Source organism: Aptenodytes patagonicus, chromosome 5, assembly GCF_965638725.1.
Source record: "Aptenodytes patagonicus chromosome 5, bAptPat1.pri.cur, whole genome shotgun sequence".
NCBI lineage: Eukaryota > Metazoa > Chordata > Aves > Sphenisciformes > Spheniscidae > Aptenodytes > Aptenodytes patagonicus.
The window spans coordinates 49,799,075-49,815,882 of record NC_134953.1 but is presented as its reverse complement, the minus strand read 5'-3'; the positions used below and the strand labels follow the sequence as shown (position 1 = coordinate 49,815,882).

The 16,808-nt window shown below is 37.9% G+C and overlaps 1 protein-coding gene across 6 annotated transcripts in view; it reads right to left on the bottom strand.

Moving 5' to 3' along the window:
• Positions 1 to 16,808, bottom strand: part of RALGPS2 (Ral GEF with PH domain and SH3 binding motif 2) — a 131,020-nt gene that overhangs the window by 79,835 nt on the left and 34,377 nt on the right. For all 6 annotated transcript variants that reach the window (XM_076339657.1, XM_076339654.1, XM_076339656.1 and 3 more), the window contains one exon: positions 7,639 to 7,689. In XM_076339657.1, the coding sequence (XP_076195772.1) occupies positions 7,639 to 7,689 (51 nt within the window). The remainder of the gene's footprint in view (positions 1 to 7,638; positions 7,690 to 16,808) is intronic.

Sequence of the window (16,808 nt, the reverse complement as noted above, 5' to 3'; positions counted from 1 at the left end):
AGCAGCTGGGCAACTACATCATCTTCCTTGTTACTTACTACCACTTAATTTCAATAAAGCAGTTTTAATTACAGTCATAAAAAACTAGATGTTCCAAAATAAGCTCTTCTATTTGTATACAACAGCATACAGAATAGATGCAAATATATACAGCATACAGCACACAACCTATTCCACAGTGCTACCAAGAAAGGTAATCAATACAGAGGCAGCTTAATTATTAAAGTGGCATAACAGCAAAGTACAGCCTTTCATTTTTATTTATTCATGTTTTCTTTCCACATCTTCCATTCTGAAGCGCTCTCAGTTTTATCACCGCATTGAAAACGACTTACTGAAACTAGTATCACACTATACATCCAGCTACCATATAACGTAGGTAAGATGACTCAACATGGAACCAATAATCGTGCCATTTAAGACAACAGTAGTTTAAAAGAATTTGGTATCTGGATATTCTAAGCTCTAAAGTTTTTTTGGGTTTTTTAATCAGGAACTTCTTAATGTCTTTTCAACCAACGTCCCAGAACTACTAAAGAGTCTCATGCCAGTTAAGAGAGACCTTGAATTCTTCCACTTGTTGAAGTTTGTGGTGTGCTGGTATTTGTTAGAGAAGACTCTGAGACACTCCTGTCCACAGGCCCTAGGAAGAATGCAAAGTCTCCAGCTTTGTATTTAGGGCCATTCCTTCAAATTTCACTAGGAAGTTCTACCACCAAAACCTATCCTGGAAAATGCCAGCATGTTCAGCATAGGAATGCACACGCCCATCTCCCTACATTTGCACTTCAACGACTATGCACAAGACAACCACGCAGCCCTGAGTTGCTCCTGTGGCAAAGGAGAGTGGGCCATTGGAGAAGGAAGCCATCCAAGAGATTCTTGTTTACATTCTCTATCCCTCAGCATCTCCCAGTGCTGCAATTTCCATTGGAATAACAATCACAGCCCTGCACTTGCGAGAATACAATTCATTCTTACTGGCATCTGATGATTACACCTCCTTAACAGCAGAAAAAAAATTAGTTCCTGTCTCGGGTTTAGAGAAAGCATGGTAATTTCCTAATGATTCACAGCATGTCCTTGTACTATTTCAATTCTCATCACTGAGTAAAAAACCAATGATGATTCCGGGCAGAAGTTACCCATTGCCCTGGCACTGTATATCTAAGGGCTTACATGATACAGACGTCAGAAGCAGACCAGGCTTAGCTAGCACTGAGCTTTGTGGCACTGATGTGATTAGCAACAGAAATGGTAATTTTTAAGTAGAAAACATTACCAAAAATCTTTAGACAGTACGTAACTAACAGTATTAATATTAAGGTTAAATTTATATTTATACACTCAAAATTAGAGGTCTAATATCAGTTGGGCACAGATGCAAGATCTGACTCTCAGACTGTGAACCATATATATGTATAAATATATTTATCATTATTATTTCAAAGATGTCTCCCTGTTTTGACAGAAGACTTAGGCAACTGAAGCTTCTGCTCCAGAAAAATCTTGTTGAGATTTTCCCTATCTGAATGGAAAGAGAAAGCAATGACTGGCAGAGAATAGATGTTTTGATAAATAAGATGGGAATCTAAACAATAAGGCAGCAGAAATAGCTCCTAGAACACACTCCTAGCAGATTCTCCTGACTAAGACCATTTCTGTATTCCTGGGCCTGAGGCTGGCTATAAGGTCATACATAGAGTTGTACATTATCATCCTTACCTCAGAATGAAATGTGTTTTCATGCAGTCTCACAAAAAGGTAAAGACTTCATTGTACATTATTGACTATATCACATACTGTTTAAAACTCTGAAATTCTAGTTCAGTCAAGAATACAGAATAACCTACTAGGGCTGACTGAAATTAGTTTTCCAAGTAAAAAAAAAAAAAAAAGGACAAAAAACATTCTTCAACATTACTGCAGGTTTTTAGCATTTTTTCCCCACCATTAAAGCTAAACAGATGAAATGTTGTATAAAGGCAACGTTCTGTGATCTTGCACTCAAGGGTATTACAAGGTCACCACATTTTGCTCTAACCCGGTGACTCCTAAACGGTGCTACACGTGCTACTGGTCTACACGAACCCTTCAAAGACACAGCAGCTCCCAGCTCCACCTGCATGGAGCACTTGCTTCAACCACTCTTCTACTAACTCTCCTTTCTCTTCCACCCCCAAAACCTTCAAACTCTGTAGTAAGATCACAAGCAGAAAGAGTCATTTGTGGAGTGTACAACAGGACACAGAGGCACAGGGTTGAGGTATACAATGAGATGGGAGAGTTACAAGCAGATTTGGACTCCTAGATTTGAGGGGGAAAATAGATTATGAACTCAGACTACAGGAGGTAGGAGGCAGCAGCTGTTGTCAACTGGAGACAGTAGAAAAACTACACCGTAACAGATTTAGGGTTAAGATAATTTGAAAATACATGGGTGCAGTAGAGAGAAGATAGGTATGGGATTGAGATGGTTCCAGAGTATACGGGGTCCCATCTAAAACGATAGAGCCAAAGGCACATGCTCTCCTATACATGCTTGAAGCTCAGCACAGAAGCAGAAGTAACAGACAAAGCAATCCTGATAACTGCTAGTGGCAACAAATTTGAGAATCCTTTGGCTCTATCCACGTTCTTGAGTGAAAGCACATAGCACTGGATACTGCAAAGCAAAAGATCCTGCTCCTGACTGGAAAAGTACACATCAAAATACTTTTACAGAGGTGCCAAGGCACAGTTACGCGGGCCCTCAGGACCTGTGCTATCAGTTCAGATTCTTCAACAGCTTAAGCCAACCTCTACACCGCTGTTTAGGGACTGACACAGGAGAGGCACAGACTTTCGAGAGTTTAAAAGCCTTTTTTCCCCTCCCTTTTGTTAGTGTAAGAAATGCTTCTCCATCTCACTTGCAAGACCTCTCTCCCCTGTACAGCCAGCTTTCTTTTCTCTTGACTATCAACTAAAATAAAAGTAGTTTCCCTTTGCTGCCTGTCCACAGTTTCTCAGCATTACTACCTAATCACTCTGCTTCAGGGGAAACTGTTGTTCACAACCCTCTTCCTCCTCGCTAGAACCTGCCTGCCTAAACTCATTGCCCTTGACACTGCTCATCCCACCGTCCTAAGATGCCATCAACAGAAAAGGAGCCACCAAGGTTTTTGCCTTCACTGCATTTGGTCTGGGAGAAGTATGATACAGTCCTAATGAGCATGGACCTGACTCTGCGCACACTACTGCAATAAAGCGCACTAATTTGCTGAATTGGAATTCAGAAACCATTCTTATACTTCAATAAAAATACTCATTTCTTCGCTAAAAAGACTGCTGCCTATTCCATTACTCTAATTCAGGCATGTTTCTTTGATCTTCCTCTAGAATTACACTTTTTCCACCACAAGTTTCAAACATGAAGTATTCACAAGGATTATTTCCTTAGTCTGCCAGTCAACTCAAGCACAGGACCGACGTCACTACAACCACCAATTTCTTATTTTGTGTAATTTATTTAAAATGAGGTGCAAGACTGAAAGATTTAGGATCAAGAATACAAAAGCTGAACTTTCTTCAAAACTCATTTTGGTTTTCATTCCTTTTTGAATCTATAGGATTTTATTTTCCTTAACAAAATACTACAGGAACACTTAAATTATAACCTGTACTACATGGCAGAGAGAGAGAGACTGTGCTTCTCATTAAAATCTTTATATATGTGTCAAAGTGAAAGTTTCAAAAATAGGAGGAGAGGAAAAGCAAGGATTAATGTGGAACCATTATACAACTTCAGAACAAGCAGAGATGAATATTCAATAAGCAAACTTTTTCTTTTTCCACTGCCTAGCCTAATGAAGCAGAGGGGATAAAGAAGTTAAAGACAATAACCCAGTAAAGATTTTCAATGTGAATACATATGGGTAAATAATTTTGGAGAATGTATTAAAATATGTAAAATAAGTAATCAGATTTTCCAATAAAAGCAAGTTAGTGTGTTCGGCAAGGGGACATCTGGCATTTAGTTAATGTTAACATAGCTACCAGCAGCACAACTGAGCAAGTCTATGACGACCTTTTTGCTTTATAGTCACTGCTCTCTAGAAAGCCACAACCACTACAAGAAAAAGAAAACAAAAACCAAAACACATCACTTGTCATTCATGGGGAATAGATGGAAATCATATCGTTGACTTGGGGAACTCCATCTTTTTTTGTTTCCCCGAAAATGAAAATGCAAATTGGCTGTTTTCATATAGACAGAAGTTTATGTAGCAGAGGTGTGTTCTTTATTATCTTCATTTCTTATACTGCAGCCTACTAATTATTAATTAACAAAGAAACAGTAATTCCTTCTACTTTCTCTTCTCAGAATTGACTTGCAGGCATTTTTAATGATGAAGAAAGGAGGTTTCTAGTATCACTTGGAGTGATACAGTCTGCTTAAGGCTCAGGCAGAGGATCATGTCACTATAGACTAAGCCATGGTAACTGTTCAAGTCCATGCTTCTGGCTCACCCTAAATGTAAAGTGATCCACTGTACCTTAATCCTGAGTTATGGGGGCTACGTTAAGCTCCCTGTCAGTGGTTTCCTAAGAGCATGAAACAGGAAGTTGTAGTGGATGATGTGCAGAAACTCTAGCACACACATGAACCCACGACATCTGCAGGACATTTGAATATAGGCAGAAAGAATTATATTTATTTGCTACAGAAGAGGGAAAAGGCTGTAGAAGTATATAAGTGTGTGCTATGAGTATGTTCATTGATTTTGATGCTAGGAGAAAAATTACTATATATTGCCGTAAAAAGTGTTATTCAGCTCTGGTTTTGTTAAGATAACTAAGATGAAATTCTAATGTTGCTTTTTAAAAAACCAAACCTACAATACTTGAAGAGAAGATTTTAACACAGTAAAGAAGATGCAACACAATTTAGGTAGTCAAGAAAAAACACGAAGTTTAAAGAATACTGCTCACACACCCTAAAGATGGTGAAAATTCATCTCCAGTTATTTTAAAAATTAAGCATCTTGCAATACATCTTTCAGAACCCTTATTTGGGACAACAAATGAAAACACATTAAAGGCTAAAAATATTCATTCATGTACCATTCTACAGAGTCTGGGAAGCAGACAGAGATTCACAGCCTGTATAACAAAGATTTGCTGGTGAATTACAACAATCTATAACAAACACCCAGTTTTTAAATCTTGGCACACTGGGAAAGTTATAGCTCATCATCTCCCACCATGTATGCAGATGAGAGCTGTGAAATTTGATTCTAAATAGAGTATCTACTAGCACTGATAACAAAAACCCAAACTCTATCAATGCCTTTTAGTCACTCATTAAAGCCTCAGTTTAGAAGCCCTTTTATAGAGGTGAAATCAGCTCAACATTGTTTTGTTTTCTAATTACAAATTCAACAATGTTTGAGTGCACATGTCAAGGTATGTGTAAAGATTTACAAGTTGAATTAAGATATGGATATGGTACACAGTCTGGTAGATACTTCAGAGAAACTCAGAAACCTACAACACTTCATTAATCTGCTGTCAAGACACCTTTAGGCAAACTAAGCATTCCATGTCTGTTTTCCCCTTCTGCAAAACAAGAGGAAAGCATTTTAATCATGTCTCGCTTCTTCTGACCTGAGAGTTAATCTGTATGCCCCTTTTCCATAGGGGATTAACACAATTTAGAGGCCCATTAGATACAAGACGACAGACCTCTGCCTACCTGTGAAGGAGCACTGATAGACAGATGATACTTGCACACTGTCAGTGCCTTCAACTGCTTTTGTGCAAACACTTGAGAAGTGCCAAAACAGCTACCCTTCCTCATATGGATATTTTCCAGTGAAGGCATCACGTGAATTTTTCTTATGCAGTACATACAGATTTCTTAAAAGGAATTACTTTCTAGGTATATTCACCTACTCTCGCACAGTTTTTCTTTTAGATAAGTTTCATCATTTTATTCTGCTTTTCCCTTTTATGGTTTACAATAATGAGTTAAAACAGCCAATAAAATTAAATGTACTTTCTTGACATTGCTTCTCATCTCCCAGAGACTTTCTGTAGGTCTGCTCACACAACATAATCTGAGATAAAAGAGGTAGTATTAAAAAAAGCAACAAATTATGAGGTATGGAGTACTGTATCACTGCCACTATATCTAACTTGCTTGCTTCCTTGTAGTTGTACACAGCTGACTGCTCATCCTGCACAGTGCTGGAAGCAGACTGCAAAGAATAAACTACCGTCAAGCTCAAGCAGTGGAATTTCTTTATCAGCAGATCATTAGGAAAAGTCCTAACTAGTTAAATTGGTGTTTTGATTTTTCGATATCCGGTACTTTGAAGCTCAGTGTAATTAGAGATGAGGCACTGCGTAAAAGCACCCAGAGATTATTCAACTTCAACACTCAGGGGCAGGGGGAACCCTACATAGCAGTAACTCTTAACATTAGAAAAAGAAGTACACAAACACACATCTGAGGAAAATATTTAAAGAATCACATAAAAGGGTAAAATGCTTTAAAGTTTTGGAAAAGAGCTTAAAAAAAAAAGATATATCCTATTAGAAGATCAGGATAAACATATTCTGCCAATCAAAAAGACTCTAAGGATGTCCAGAAAAAAAGCCAGAGAGATCAAATGGGAGGCTCTTTGAAGGATTTAAAACAAACACAAACAACCAAAAAATGCACACAAATCCACATAGGTTGGGAAATAGCTTGCTGAAATCATGAAAGCTAAATCGTGACAACATTTTCAAGCACAGATCAAAAGGAAGCCTTCAAAAAATTTGTGGGTACACAAATGATGAAATCAATTATCACAACCAAGAGATTCAGCAGGTTTCTCTACTTGAAGCTAAACATTCTTCAGTGTGCCACAAGAGTGACATGACAAAAGCCTGCTACCAATAAAACAACTTATGATAGTCCAAAGGTGACTGATGAGCTGAAAGAGACATCCACGCTACTGATAAAGTGGATGATAAACTGAAAAAAAACCCCTTCAAAAATGCAAACCAATGCCCACAGGAAAATGCTAATTGTACAGAAATAAGGATAAACAAATTCATTATTTATTATGGTCACTGTGAAGATTCTGAAAACATCAGTTCAAGTCAGGCTGCAATTAGAAAGGAATATGGCATTATATAGAAACAAAAGAGCGAACACAAATCATCAATATATTATCCCAGTATATCCACAGATCACACCCATCTTGGATAAAAGATGCCGTTACAGCCATTTTTCTTTTTCCAAAAAAAGATATGAACCAGTTTGGGAAACACAGGACAGGATGAGGTATGTCATGAGGTATCAGGAGCTGAAACCTAAATACTGTGATCAGAATAGTCAAATCAAGATGTTTATCACTGAGAAACGTTAAAACCCAGATACTTCATCTCTAGCACTAGCTGAACATATTTAAATACCAATACTTCATTCCCCAAACAAACTATTTGTTCCAGATATTTTTGTGTTATAAAACTATCTGCTTCAGAGCTATATGAACTGGGACAAAACTTAAGATTTATTGACATACATACACTTTGCAATTCCAGAATTTATACACTGGCATAACTTTTTTCATTTAAATTTGAAAACAAAACCAATGAACTACTTACCTCTGGCTGAATTGCTTTAAATACAGGGACATCCATTAGCGTTATCTGACCCTGAAATAAAAAAAAAAAAAAAAAAAATCTAAGTTATGCTCAAAATTAACCTTGTACTCCATTAAGTTGCTGTGCTGCATGAGAACTGTATTTGTTCTGTTTCCTTTTATTATTTGACTTCCATTTTGTAGCTAATTCAGAGGTTCCGGCTCCTACCACAGAGCTGTCCTGCAAAACCAGATAATAAAGTGCTCCAAACTTTACGCTTAATAAAGTAAACAAATTATGAGAAATTATTCTCAGGAGCATAATCCTGCAGTTACACATGCAAGTCAGAGCTTGAACTCAGAAACACTATATAAGAAGCTATCCAAGAATACAAGGAACTATAGTTGCTCTAGGGCAGTTTCTCTTCAAACTCTGAATCTTAGTCTAGGTGTTACACAATTCTATTGAAACATCCCTATAATTTTTCAAATCAATACTTGAACCATATTTGAATAACTAAGCTAAATAATTGTTCAGTTGCACAGCAACCGTTAAAATTAAATACAGCCATCTCACCTCCAGCAAGTCAGAACCGTTAAGTACATTTTCATTCTGGGATGTCTGTTTAGCTTTGAAAAGGGTAAAGGAGAACTCAGAGTCAAAGACCAGGTTTTGCATTTTGAAACATATTCACAGAGCCTTATTTTAAGCATACAGTTTAGGATTGCTGTCTGCCTGTGTATCCAGAAGAGAGAGACCATCTCTTTCAAAGACTATATAAGTAGCCCAGAAATACCAGTGCCATCTGAGTTAGATATCACAAATAGCCTTTTAACAGTGAATCCACAGACCTTGTTTGGTTTCCTCAGATGCAAGCTGCATAGCTTTATTCCCATTTCCTTGACAACGGCGGTTCCCCCATTTATACGCTCTATGGAACACACTGACAGCTTTGTGACCCTCACAAATTGCAATTCCCATTGAATGCCATTGCTGGATAGCAAAATAGCTTCTCGCATAAAGTCAACCTTGCAGAAAAATTTTAACTAGGATATTCTAGTTGAAAGAAAGCAGGCGCAAAGAGATGCACCTGCTCTAATGAGAGTACCTGCTCTAATGAGACAAGAAGTGATGTGTTTTGCCAAAGATGACCAAATCTACATTTTGTAGCAGATCTCCTTGACCTCTAAATTTATTTTTAGGTATGAATTCTAGCAATCAAACATGGCTATAAAAAAATTATATGTCAGTCCCAGTTTCTGTAACTGACACACTGGACACAATCTTCTGGTATTTTGCAGTACAACATCATAGAAGTAACAAGCCCTTCACAAGTTTGCTTTTTGCAGACTTTCTTTCCTGGGCTCTGCTTTAGTTGGCTGCTCCTTCTTCCAAACAATGATGTTTTAAAGCTATATTAGATTTTTCTAGTCTTGGGCTAAAGTGAGATTAAATCAGACCAATTTGACTGAATCCACATACTCAACTACAAACAAGACCATATACACTCACAAATGTGCATGTCTGAACACCTTTGTAGCAGTAAATCCTGTACAAACTTTTACATAAACGAGACATTCTTGGTCCTGTAACATAAATACACTCGCATGTGGTATGAGGCATATGATTTGTACCTACCATTCATTAGTGTCCATAAACTATCTAAATGCCAGTTTAAAAATGAATCCCCGAACTACCATTTTTAAATGTGGTTTAACAATCAACTGATCAGCTGCAGCATCTGTCTCGACAGTACAAATTATGCTGTACCTTAAAAGTTTAGGTGAAGGCAAGGATACCAGACAGACATAACTCCCAAAGTTTATTTTAAGCAGCAGTGATTAGTAAGAACGGAAATTCAGAAATATAGTAGGCCAAAATACTCTTTGCCTTCAACATAACTTCTCTGTTCCCTTGCACCCATAGCAACTACAGTAAAAATATATAATAAACTTTTGCCAAAAACAAAAGATGCCTTTCAAACTGAAAGCAACCTTGCTAACTGAAACCGTTCTATTCTTTTATTATGAGGCCTATGAAAAAGTGACTTATTCTTGAAAGAATAAAAATGGTTTCTTTTCCTAAAATTAAAGGCTCTTCCAGCATTATTTTTTAGACCATCAAGGTCAGAAATACAGAAATCTTCACATGAAGCCTTTTTTCAAGAGGGGTAGTGTTATCTTGCCACAAAAAGTACTGACAGCAACAAGTCATTCCTGGCGAGGGAAGCGGACAAACTTGTGAAAGTGCGCCCAGACAACATAAACTATTCCAATGGTGGTTAATAAAACTTTGCTCTTGAAGGATTTTGAACGTGTGCACAGACAATGCTGGTAATTTTTCATGCTATTTCCCACCTTCTCCTAAGCTGAGCAGGTTACCTGGGAAAGGACTAGAACCCTTGGACAGTGACAGGAGTACCACCTTGCCAAAAGCTACAACATGCTTGACAATGCTTTGCTATAGGTGAAGGGTACAACCGGATCTTCACATTACACACAGAAGAGCTTTAGAAACTTCTAAACATGTCACAGATGTCATTCTGGATTATGTTACACTGCACCTGGGTAAGCAAATACAGCTTCATCTTGACAATTTAATAGTATGCCTTCTTATTTGAGATATCTACATATACGGCTCTTTTGAGGAAACAAATAGGCAAGGAATTTCTTTACTGGGGCAGGGAAAGATATCTGACAAGTAGGAGGAAAAAGATTTTTCTCCAGAAGCATGATATTTAAGAAGGGGGCAAGGAAAATCTGGCTAACTAATTTCTAGAGTTAAAATGGACTTGAAACTAAGAATCAAGATGTGTTCAGAGAACACTTATCCTAAAATGAGTTGAGGCACAAGTTCATATATTTATTTCTAAATCTTACTTAAAAGTTTAAGATGGTAAATTGAGAATGCCTAAGATAAGGGCTTCCCTATGAGGCAGCACTTGTCTAAATACTGCACAGAAAGTCTGTACCACTGTGTAGGACAAACTTGCCTGATATTTGGGGGTGCGTGTTATTTCTAAACTTCCCACTCACTAGGAAGGAGCAACTCTATCCCAGTTCTGTAAATCACCTAACCATGTATCATAGAATCATAGAATCATCAAGGTTGGAAAAGACCTCTAAGATCATCGTGTCCAACCGTCAACCCAACACCACCATGCCCACTAAACCATGTCCCTAAGCGCCTCATCTACACGTCTTTTAAATATTCCAGGGATGGTGACTCAACCATCCACAGCTGTGCAGGCACAAGCACCAAAGAATTACTTTCTTACCTGCAGAGAACACTCAAGAGACACAGGGACAGAAGGAAAGTGTGGATTCATTTCTCTCACCTGATCCAATCCTGACCATAGAGCAGCCACACATTACAGCAAGAGTTAACTCTTCCTTTTGATTTCCAAGGTGAAGAACCCAGTCCTGAAACACCAGCCATAGAACTCAATCTCTAGTCTCCCATTTGTCTGCTAAAGTATACCAAGCTTTCTCAGAAATGTATTATTTTAGGTAAATGTGTGACTGATTGAATGTATCGCTATACTTCTCAATAAAGGAAGTGAATTAGAAAATTGGTTGGAGTGGGGTGAGGAAAGTGAAACCAAAAGAATGGGCACTTCGATAAAATGTGAATATAGGGTATGTTCCAACATCCTTACAAAAGATCCAGGCATTTCAATGGTTATTAACATTTCACTGCAAATCCTCCTCACTAAAACAAGATTACAACAACAGTACAATAAAAATGAGCCAGGAAACTGATTCATCATTCACACAGAAGAGAGAATGCTTAAGAATAAATGTTGTCTTTCTTCCCAGCCCTCCAGAATTTGTCCTCTTAATCAACCTGAACTGCCTTAGCTAAATTAGACTATTACTTGCTTCAGTAGTGACTCCTAAACAAATTACTACTTTAAGACAGAATCAATACCCAATATTTATGAAACAAAGACTGTTATTGTAACTTCACACCAGAATTCACATATCAAAATAAATACATAAATTTTAAATGGGGATATTAAATGGGTATATTAACATTGAAAAACCACACAAATGCCAAAGTTCAAGATTAACGTTCATTACTAAAAAAATTTGAAATGGCTATTAAGTACATTACAATATTAAAAAAAAACCAAGTCGGAGAACTAAAAAAACTCAGTAAGTTTTAACAGAGAAACTTCTTTCTTCTAGTATCACATTGATATTAGGCTGATCTTTTTTTTTTGTGCTTGTTTGGTTTACACATCTTGCTGCTTTCACTAAAAGCAACATCAACCTTCAGTAACACTGTATCACATTACCACTTGTACAAGAAACATCCCTTACTGAGGTTCCTTTCTTAGAGCTTGCAATTTCGATTCAGAGTTCCAAGCACTTAAAAAATTGTTCACGATTCAAAAGAGGCAAGTGACTGATAGCTGAATACCTAAGCTGATGGATAAGAAGCCATTTGAGTTTGTAGATATGACAGCGTACCTCACATAAGAGTTTAAAAATACCTTTGATAAAACAGAATTTTTTAAACATTAACTGTCCTGGTTTCAGCTGGGATAGAGTTAATTTTCTTCCTAGTAGCTGGTACAGTGCTGTGTTTTGGATTTAGGATGAGAATAATGTTGATGACACACCGATGTTGTAGTTGTTGCTGAGCAGTGCTTACACTAGTCAAGGACTTTTCAGCTTCCCATGCTCTACCGACTGAGAAGGCTGGAGGTGCACAAGAAGCTGGGAGGGGGCACAGCCAGGACAGCTGACCCAAACTGGCCAAAGGGACATTCCATACCATGTGACATCATGCTCAGTACATAAACTGGGGGAAAGCTGGCCGGGGGGGCCACTGCTCGGGGACTGGCTGGGCATCGGTTGACAAGTGGTGAGCAATTGCATCATGCATCACTTGCTTTGTATATTCTTTTATTACTATTGTTACTATTATTAGGATTTTATTTTATTTCAATTATTAAACTGTTTTTATCTCAACCCACGAGTTTTCTCACTTTTACTCTTCCGATTCTCTCCCCCATCCCACTGGAGTGGGGAGAGTGAGCGAGCGGCTGTGTGGTGCTCAGTTGCTGGCTGAGGTTAAACCACAACATTAACTTATTCATAAGTCTAATACTTAACTGAATTTTTACCCTTTTAAAGGTGCTTGCCTACTGCTAAGTCAAAAATAAAGCAAACTGAAAGGCTGGCATTTTAATTAATAGCACTTGAAATGACAAAACTTCAAAAATAATTTATGATATTTATGTTAGATGCCATTGCTCAACTCTAACAACAACAAAACACTTCTACCATGACCAAATCAAGAAGAATTCAAACCCCAATAAACAAAGCCACTAGTTTGGTTTCTGCAATGAAAGAGATACAATGCACCAACTTCTCTCATTCCAGCTCCTTAACCCAGCCAATACAAATTCCTGGATAGCTCCCTCTCCTAAATGTGGTTTTAATGTTTTAATATTCAAACCAAAAATTGTAAGTGTTCACATCAATTTGTTACATGAAGCAAGCCAACCATAACCTCTCTGGTTTTTGAGTTGTCAGCTGCATAGATTTAAAAAAAAAAATTACATGTGCTATACAAAATTGTGAACTTATTCTTACTTACCATTTATATAAGCATTCTGATTACACAAAGATAGGGAAACTTGATATTTTCTGTCTTTCCAGAAGTGATATGTCTATCAAGTTTACCTATATATTAAAGTACTTCTTCATTGCTTAGGCAATGAAAGAGCTGAATGGAAGTTTTGTGTTTATGTTTGCCCTAGATCCTAGATACCAATTCTAGAATATGATCAGAAGAGGTATGGTTTTAATGTACGACTAATATATTTCCCAATTCTCAACCACTTGAAGAATTCTACAAGAGAAAACCATTCTTTTAAGAACAGTGAATGATCATCTTGCAATTAATACACTGGAATGGTAGTTGGAAGATAATTTTTCCCCCCCTGCACAACCATGGGAGCTTTTGCATGTAGTAGAAAGACCTTGCCTGGGGACAGTCCCCAACAGCCATGTTTAAAAATGTTTTAGCTCTCCTGGGTGTGGAGATGCTGGACTTGTTAACCATTAAGTACTTCAAAATACTAAAATTATTACCACACAGCTTCATATACTTATAAAGAGATTTACCCCTCTCTCAGGGAGATCTGTCAGGCCAGAATTTTACATCCAGGCGATTAAGAACTACATTTCAGTATGCTGCTGCTTTGAGGAATATGGAAAAGCTCAATGAAATGAAGTTTTAAAATTTTCCCCAATTCTTTCTCTTCTCTGTGAATACATATGGATTACCCTTCTTCCATAAAAACCTGTAACTTAAGAACTTCTAGTTGCAGTTAACACCACTGCATTGAGCTCCTCTCCACACTCCTGTACGAAAATTCCCATTTGATCTCGGCTATGCTCCCACCTTTCTAGTCCCTAGACCTTCTCAAGCATAAACTCCTTCTATCAGGCTACTTGCTGTACTACAACTTTTCCTGCCATGTACCTACCGTAAGGACAGTGCACTTCCCACAGAGCTCCTGGACAGAGACCCTCAGTGTGAAAACAACAACTAAGTTTCTGCCTGAGATGAAAAAAATCAAACGTCTACATTTTGGTTATTGAAGAATACTGCCATAATCTGGTTTTCCTTGAAGCCATGTTGGTTCAAGCAGCACTTCATAAATTGTTCCTTAATCTGAATTTTTAGAAGGAATTATATTTAAGCCTTCCAACTTGGCTTAGCACTGTCTCTCCAGGCTGCCAGAATACTTTTCCTCACTGAAAAAATAGCTACGCCTCTGTTAAGCACTGCATCAGCAGGAGAATAATTCTACTGTCCAAAATGAACGCTGGGGGATTAAAGTTCCTGTGTTGAAACTCTACTTGTTTTCTCACAAAGTCCACTCCAAAACTTTTATCATTAATAGTTCCTACACATGCTATAATAAAGTTGCTTCTTCTTGCTCTCATTGGGAACATACTTATTCTTCAATATTCTTCTGTAAAACAAAGCTAACAGGAACACAAACAAGCAGAAGTCCTTTTTCATCAAAAGCTCCTAAGGCCCAGTACTTCACTTTATTCAAACTGCTCTCAGATGCAGCAGACAGACTTGCCTCAAACTCCCTAATCCACTGACAACCAGCCTCAGGAGAGGCCAAAACCAACATTACTGCCAGGAGCTGCGTAGCACAACTCACACCAGTAGCTGCGCAGGAACTCGCAGAGGGGACTGCGAATCTGCCAGAGTCCCGCACAAGAGAGAAAGTTCTCATGAGGGGAACCTTGGGCCAGTTTAAGTTATTTTTTTCTGTTCAAAGGGGCAAAAAATGAGTTTGTTGAACCCCACACACCTCAAAGCCTATTTCTGCACTTTTATTACACACAGAATGCGGTTCCAGAACTCTTGGGACCTGCTTCCCTTACAAAACACACTCTCATGCTCTTTCTTCAGATATAGATAACTTGATATTTAACTGTCGTAAGAACGCCTCTGAGAAAAATTCCTCGTTTCATCTAAACATTTTTAAAGTAAGCTTTATTTGTGTATTGTTTCCAAAATAAGCAATATTCTTTTTTCCAACATCCATTTGACAATGCTTAACTGGAATCAAAAAAGAAAGAAATACACATACATCTTCATGTGAGCTTACTTCGTAGCACTTTCAGAGACTGGGGCAAAGAATAAAGAATCCTTCTTAGATAACTAGGTGGAAAAAAGCAATGGATTTATACAGCTGCGCTTCCCTTAATTCTACCTCAAATATTTACACCACCGTGGCTAAGTTGAAGTATAAAATGGAAAAGCAAGTCAAAAAGTAATAAACAGTCAAATAATTAAACAGTAGCAGTCTAAGGAATAAGAATTTACTGTAAAGCAAAAAATAAATATTTCTTCAACCTGAGGTTCACCAGCATCTTAATTTGGAGCTCATGTCCCCAAGCATTTTCCTTTTTTCTTTCAGTCTCATCAGCCCCCCCTTTCTACTGCCACTGCACTATTAACATATCCCTCCCCCACAAATTGTGCCCTGTACGCTCGAAACCACACTTCTCCCTTCAACGAAAATGGACAGCATTCACTGCAACTGTCTCTACCCTGTACACACACACTCAACGGCTCCATCGGCAGGGCCAGACACCAGTGGGTAATCCTGGCACCAACTTGTTTTGTGGCTTTTAGCCGTTTAATAAAGAAGTGAGCAGTGATCAGCCTAAAAGCAGGTATTTAAATCAGAGACAGTCTCCTTATTAGTTACAGCTAGAAAGCTGTCTGTAGAACCCTTAGCAGAAAACAAACGCGTCCTACTTCATACTCATTGAATGGGATTCTTTTTCCCCAAAATTTATGAAACATGCAGGCATGCAATACATCCTCTGGGAACTGTTTTTGTAAGCTGCAGGGGGATAAAGCAAACTATAAATTTGCAACAGCAGCAGCTACGCCTGAAGATCTCACCTGTTTCAGCTGTAACTTGGCCCTTTCTAAAGTGGCCTTCAACCTTACAAAGAACTTAGAACACCCGGTTGGTAACAACAGTATAACTGGACTATTATACATATATTACAATAATAATTTCCATTACTGTTCAAACTAGACCCCTTGAAGGGCTGGTGTACTTTTGCTAGAAAGTTAGTATGAGAGTGAACAAAGGACCATTACATGAAATGGCACACTGACTGTGCATTCAGGACAGTGTTAGATGACTGCTAAAGGGAAGAATATGGAAATAAAATCATCAAAAATATTTACACTTGAACTTCTCTTTGGCTTGGTAAGCAGCTTCTTGAAAATACAGGATTACAAGCAATAGCTTTTGTAGTCCAACTTGTCTTTTACCCACTAACTGACTAAACAGATCGAGTTTTGAAATAAAAATGATGTCTCTAACAGTGGGAACTGAAAAGACATCTGTGTGTCTCATATTGGTACTGAAACCAATATGAAACATGAATCTTATTTCTGGCATCTCTCAAACTTAATTACCTTTCAGAGTTTTGCTCTTCTTTCTCCAGCATAATTTTAATTGTCCCATCTGTACACAGTAACCCATTTTGATCAAAATACAACACATCATATAAGCTACAGGATGAGACTTTCCAATGCTGATGTTGACTTTATCAGTTAACTCTTATCTTTATGCTACCTAAACATTTGAGCCAAGGTTTCCTAACCATTAATTAGACAGCTGC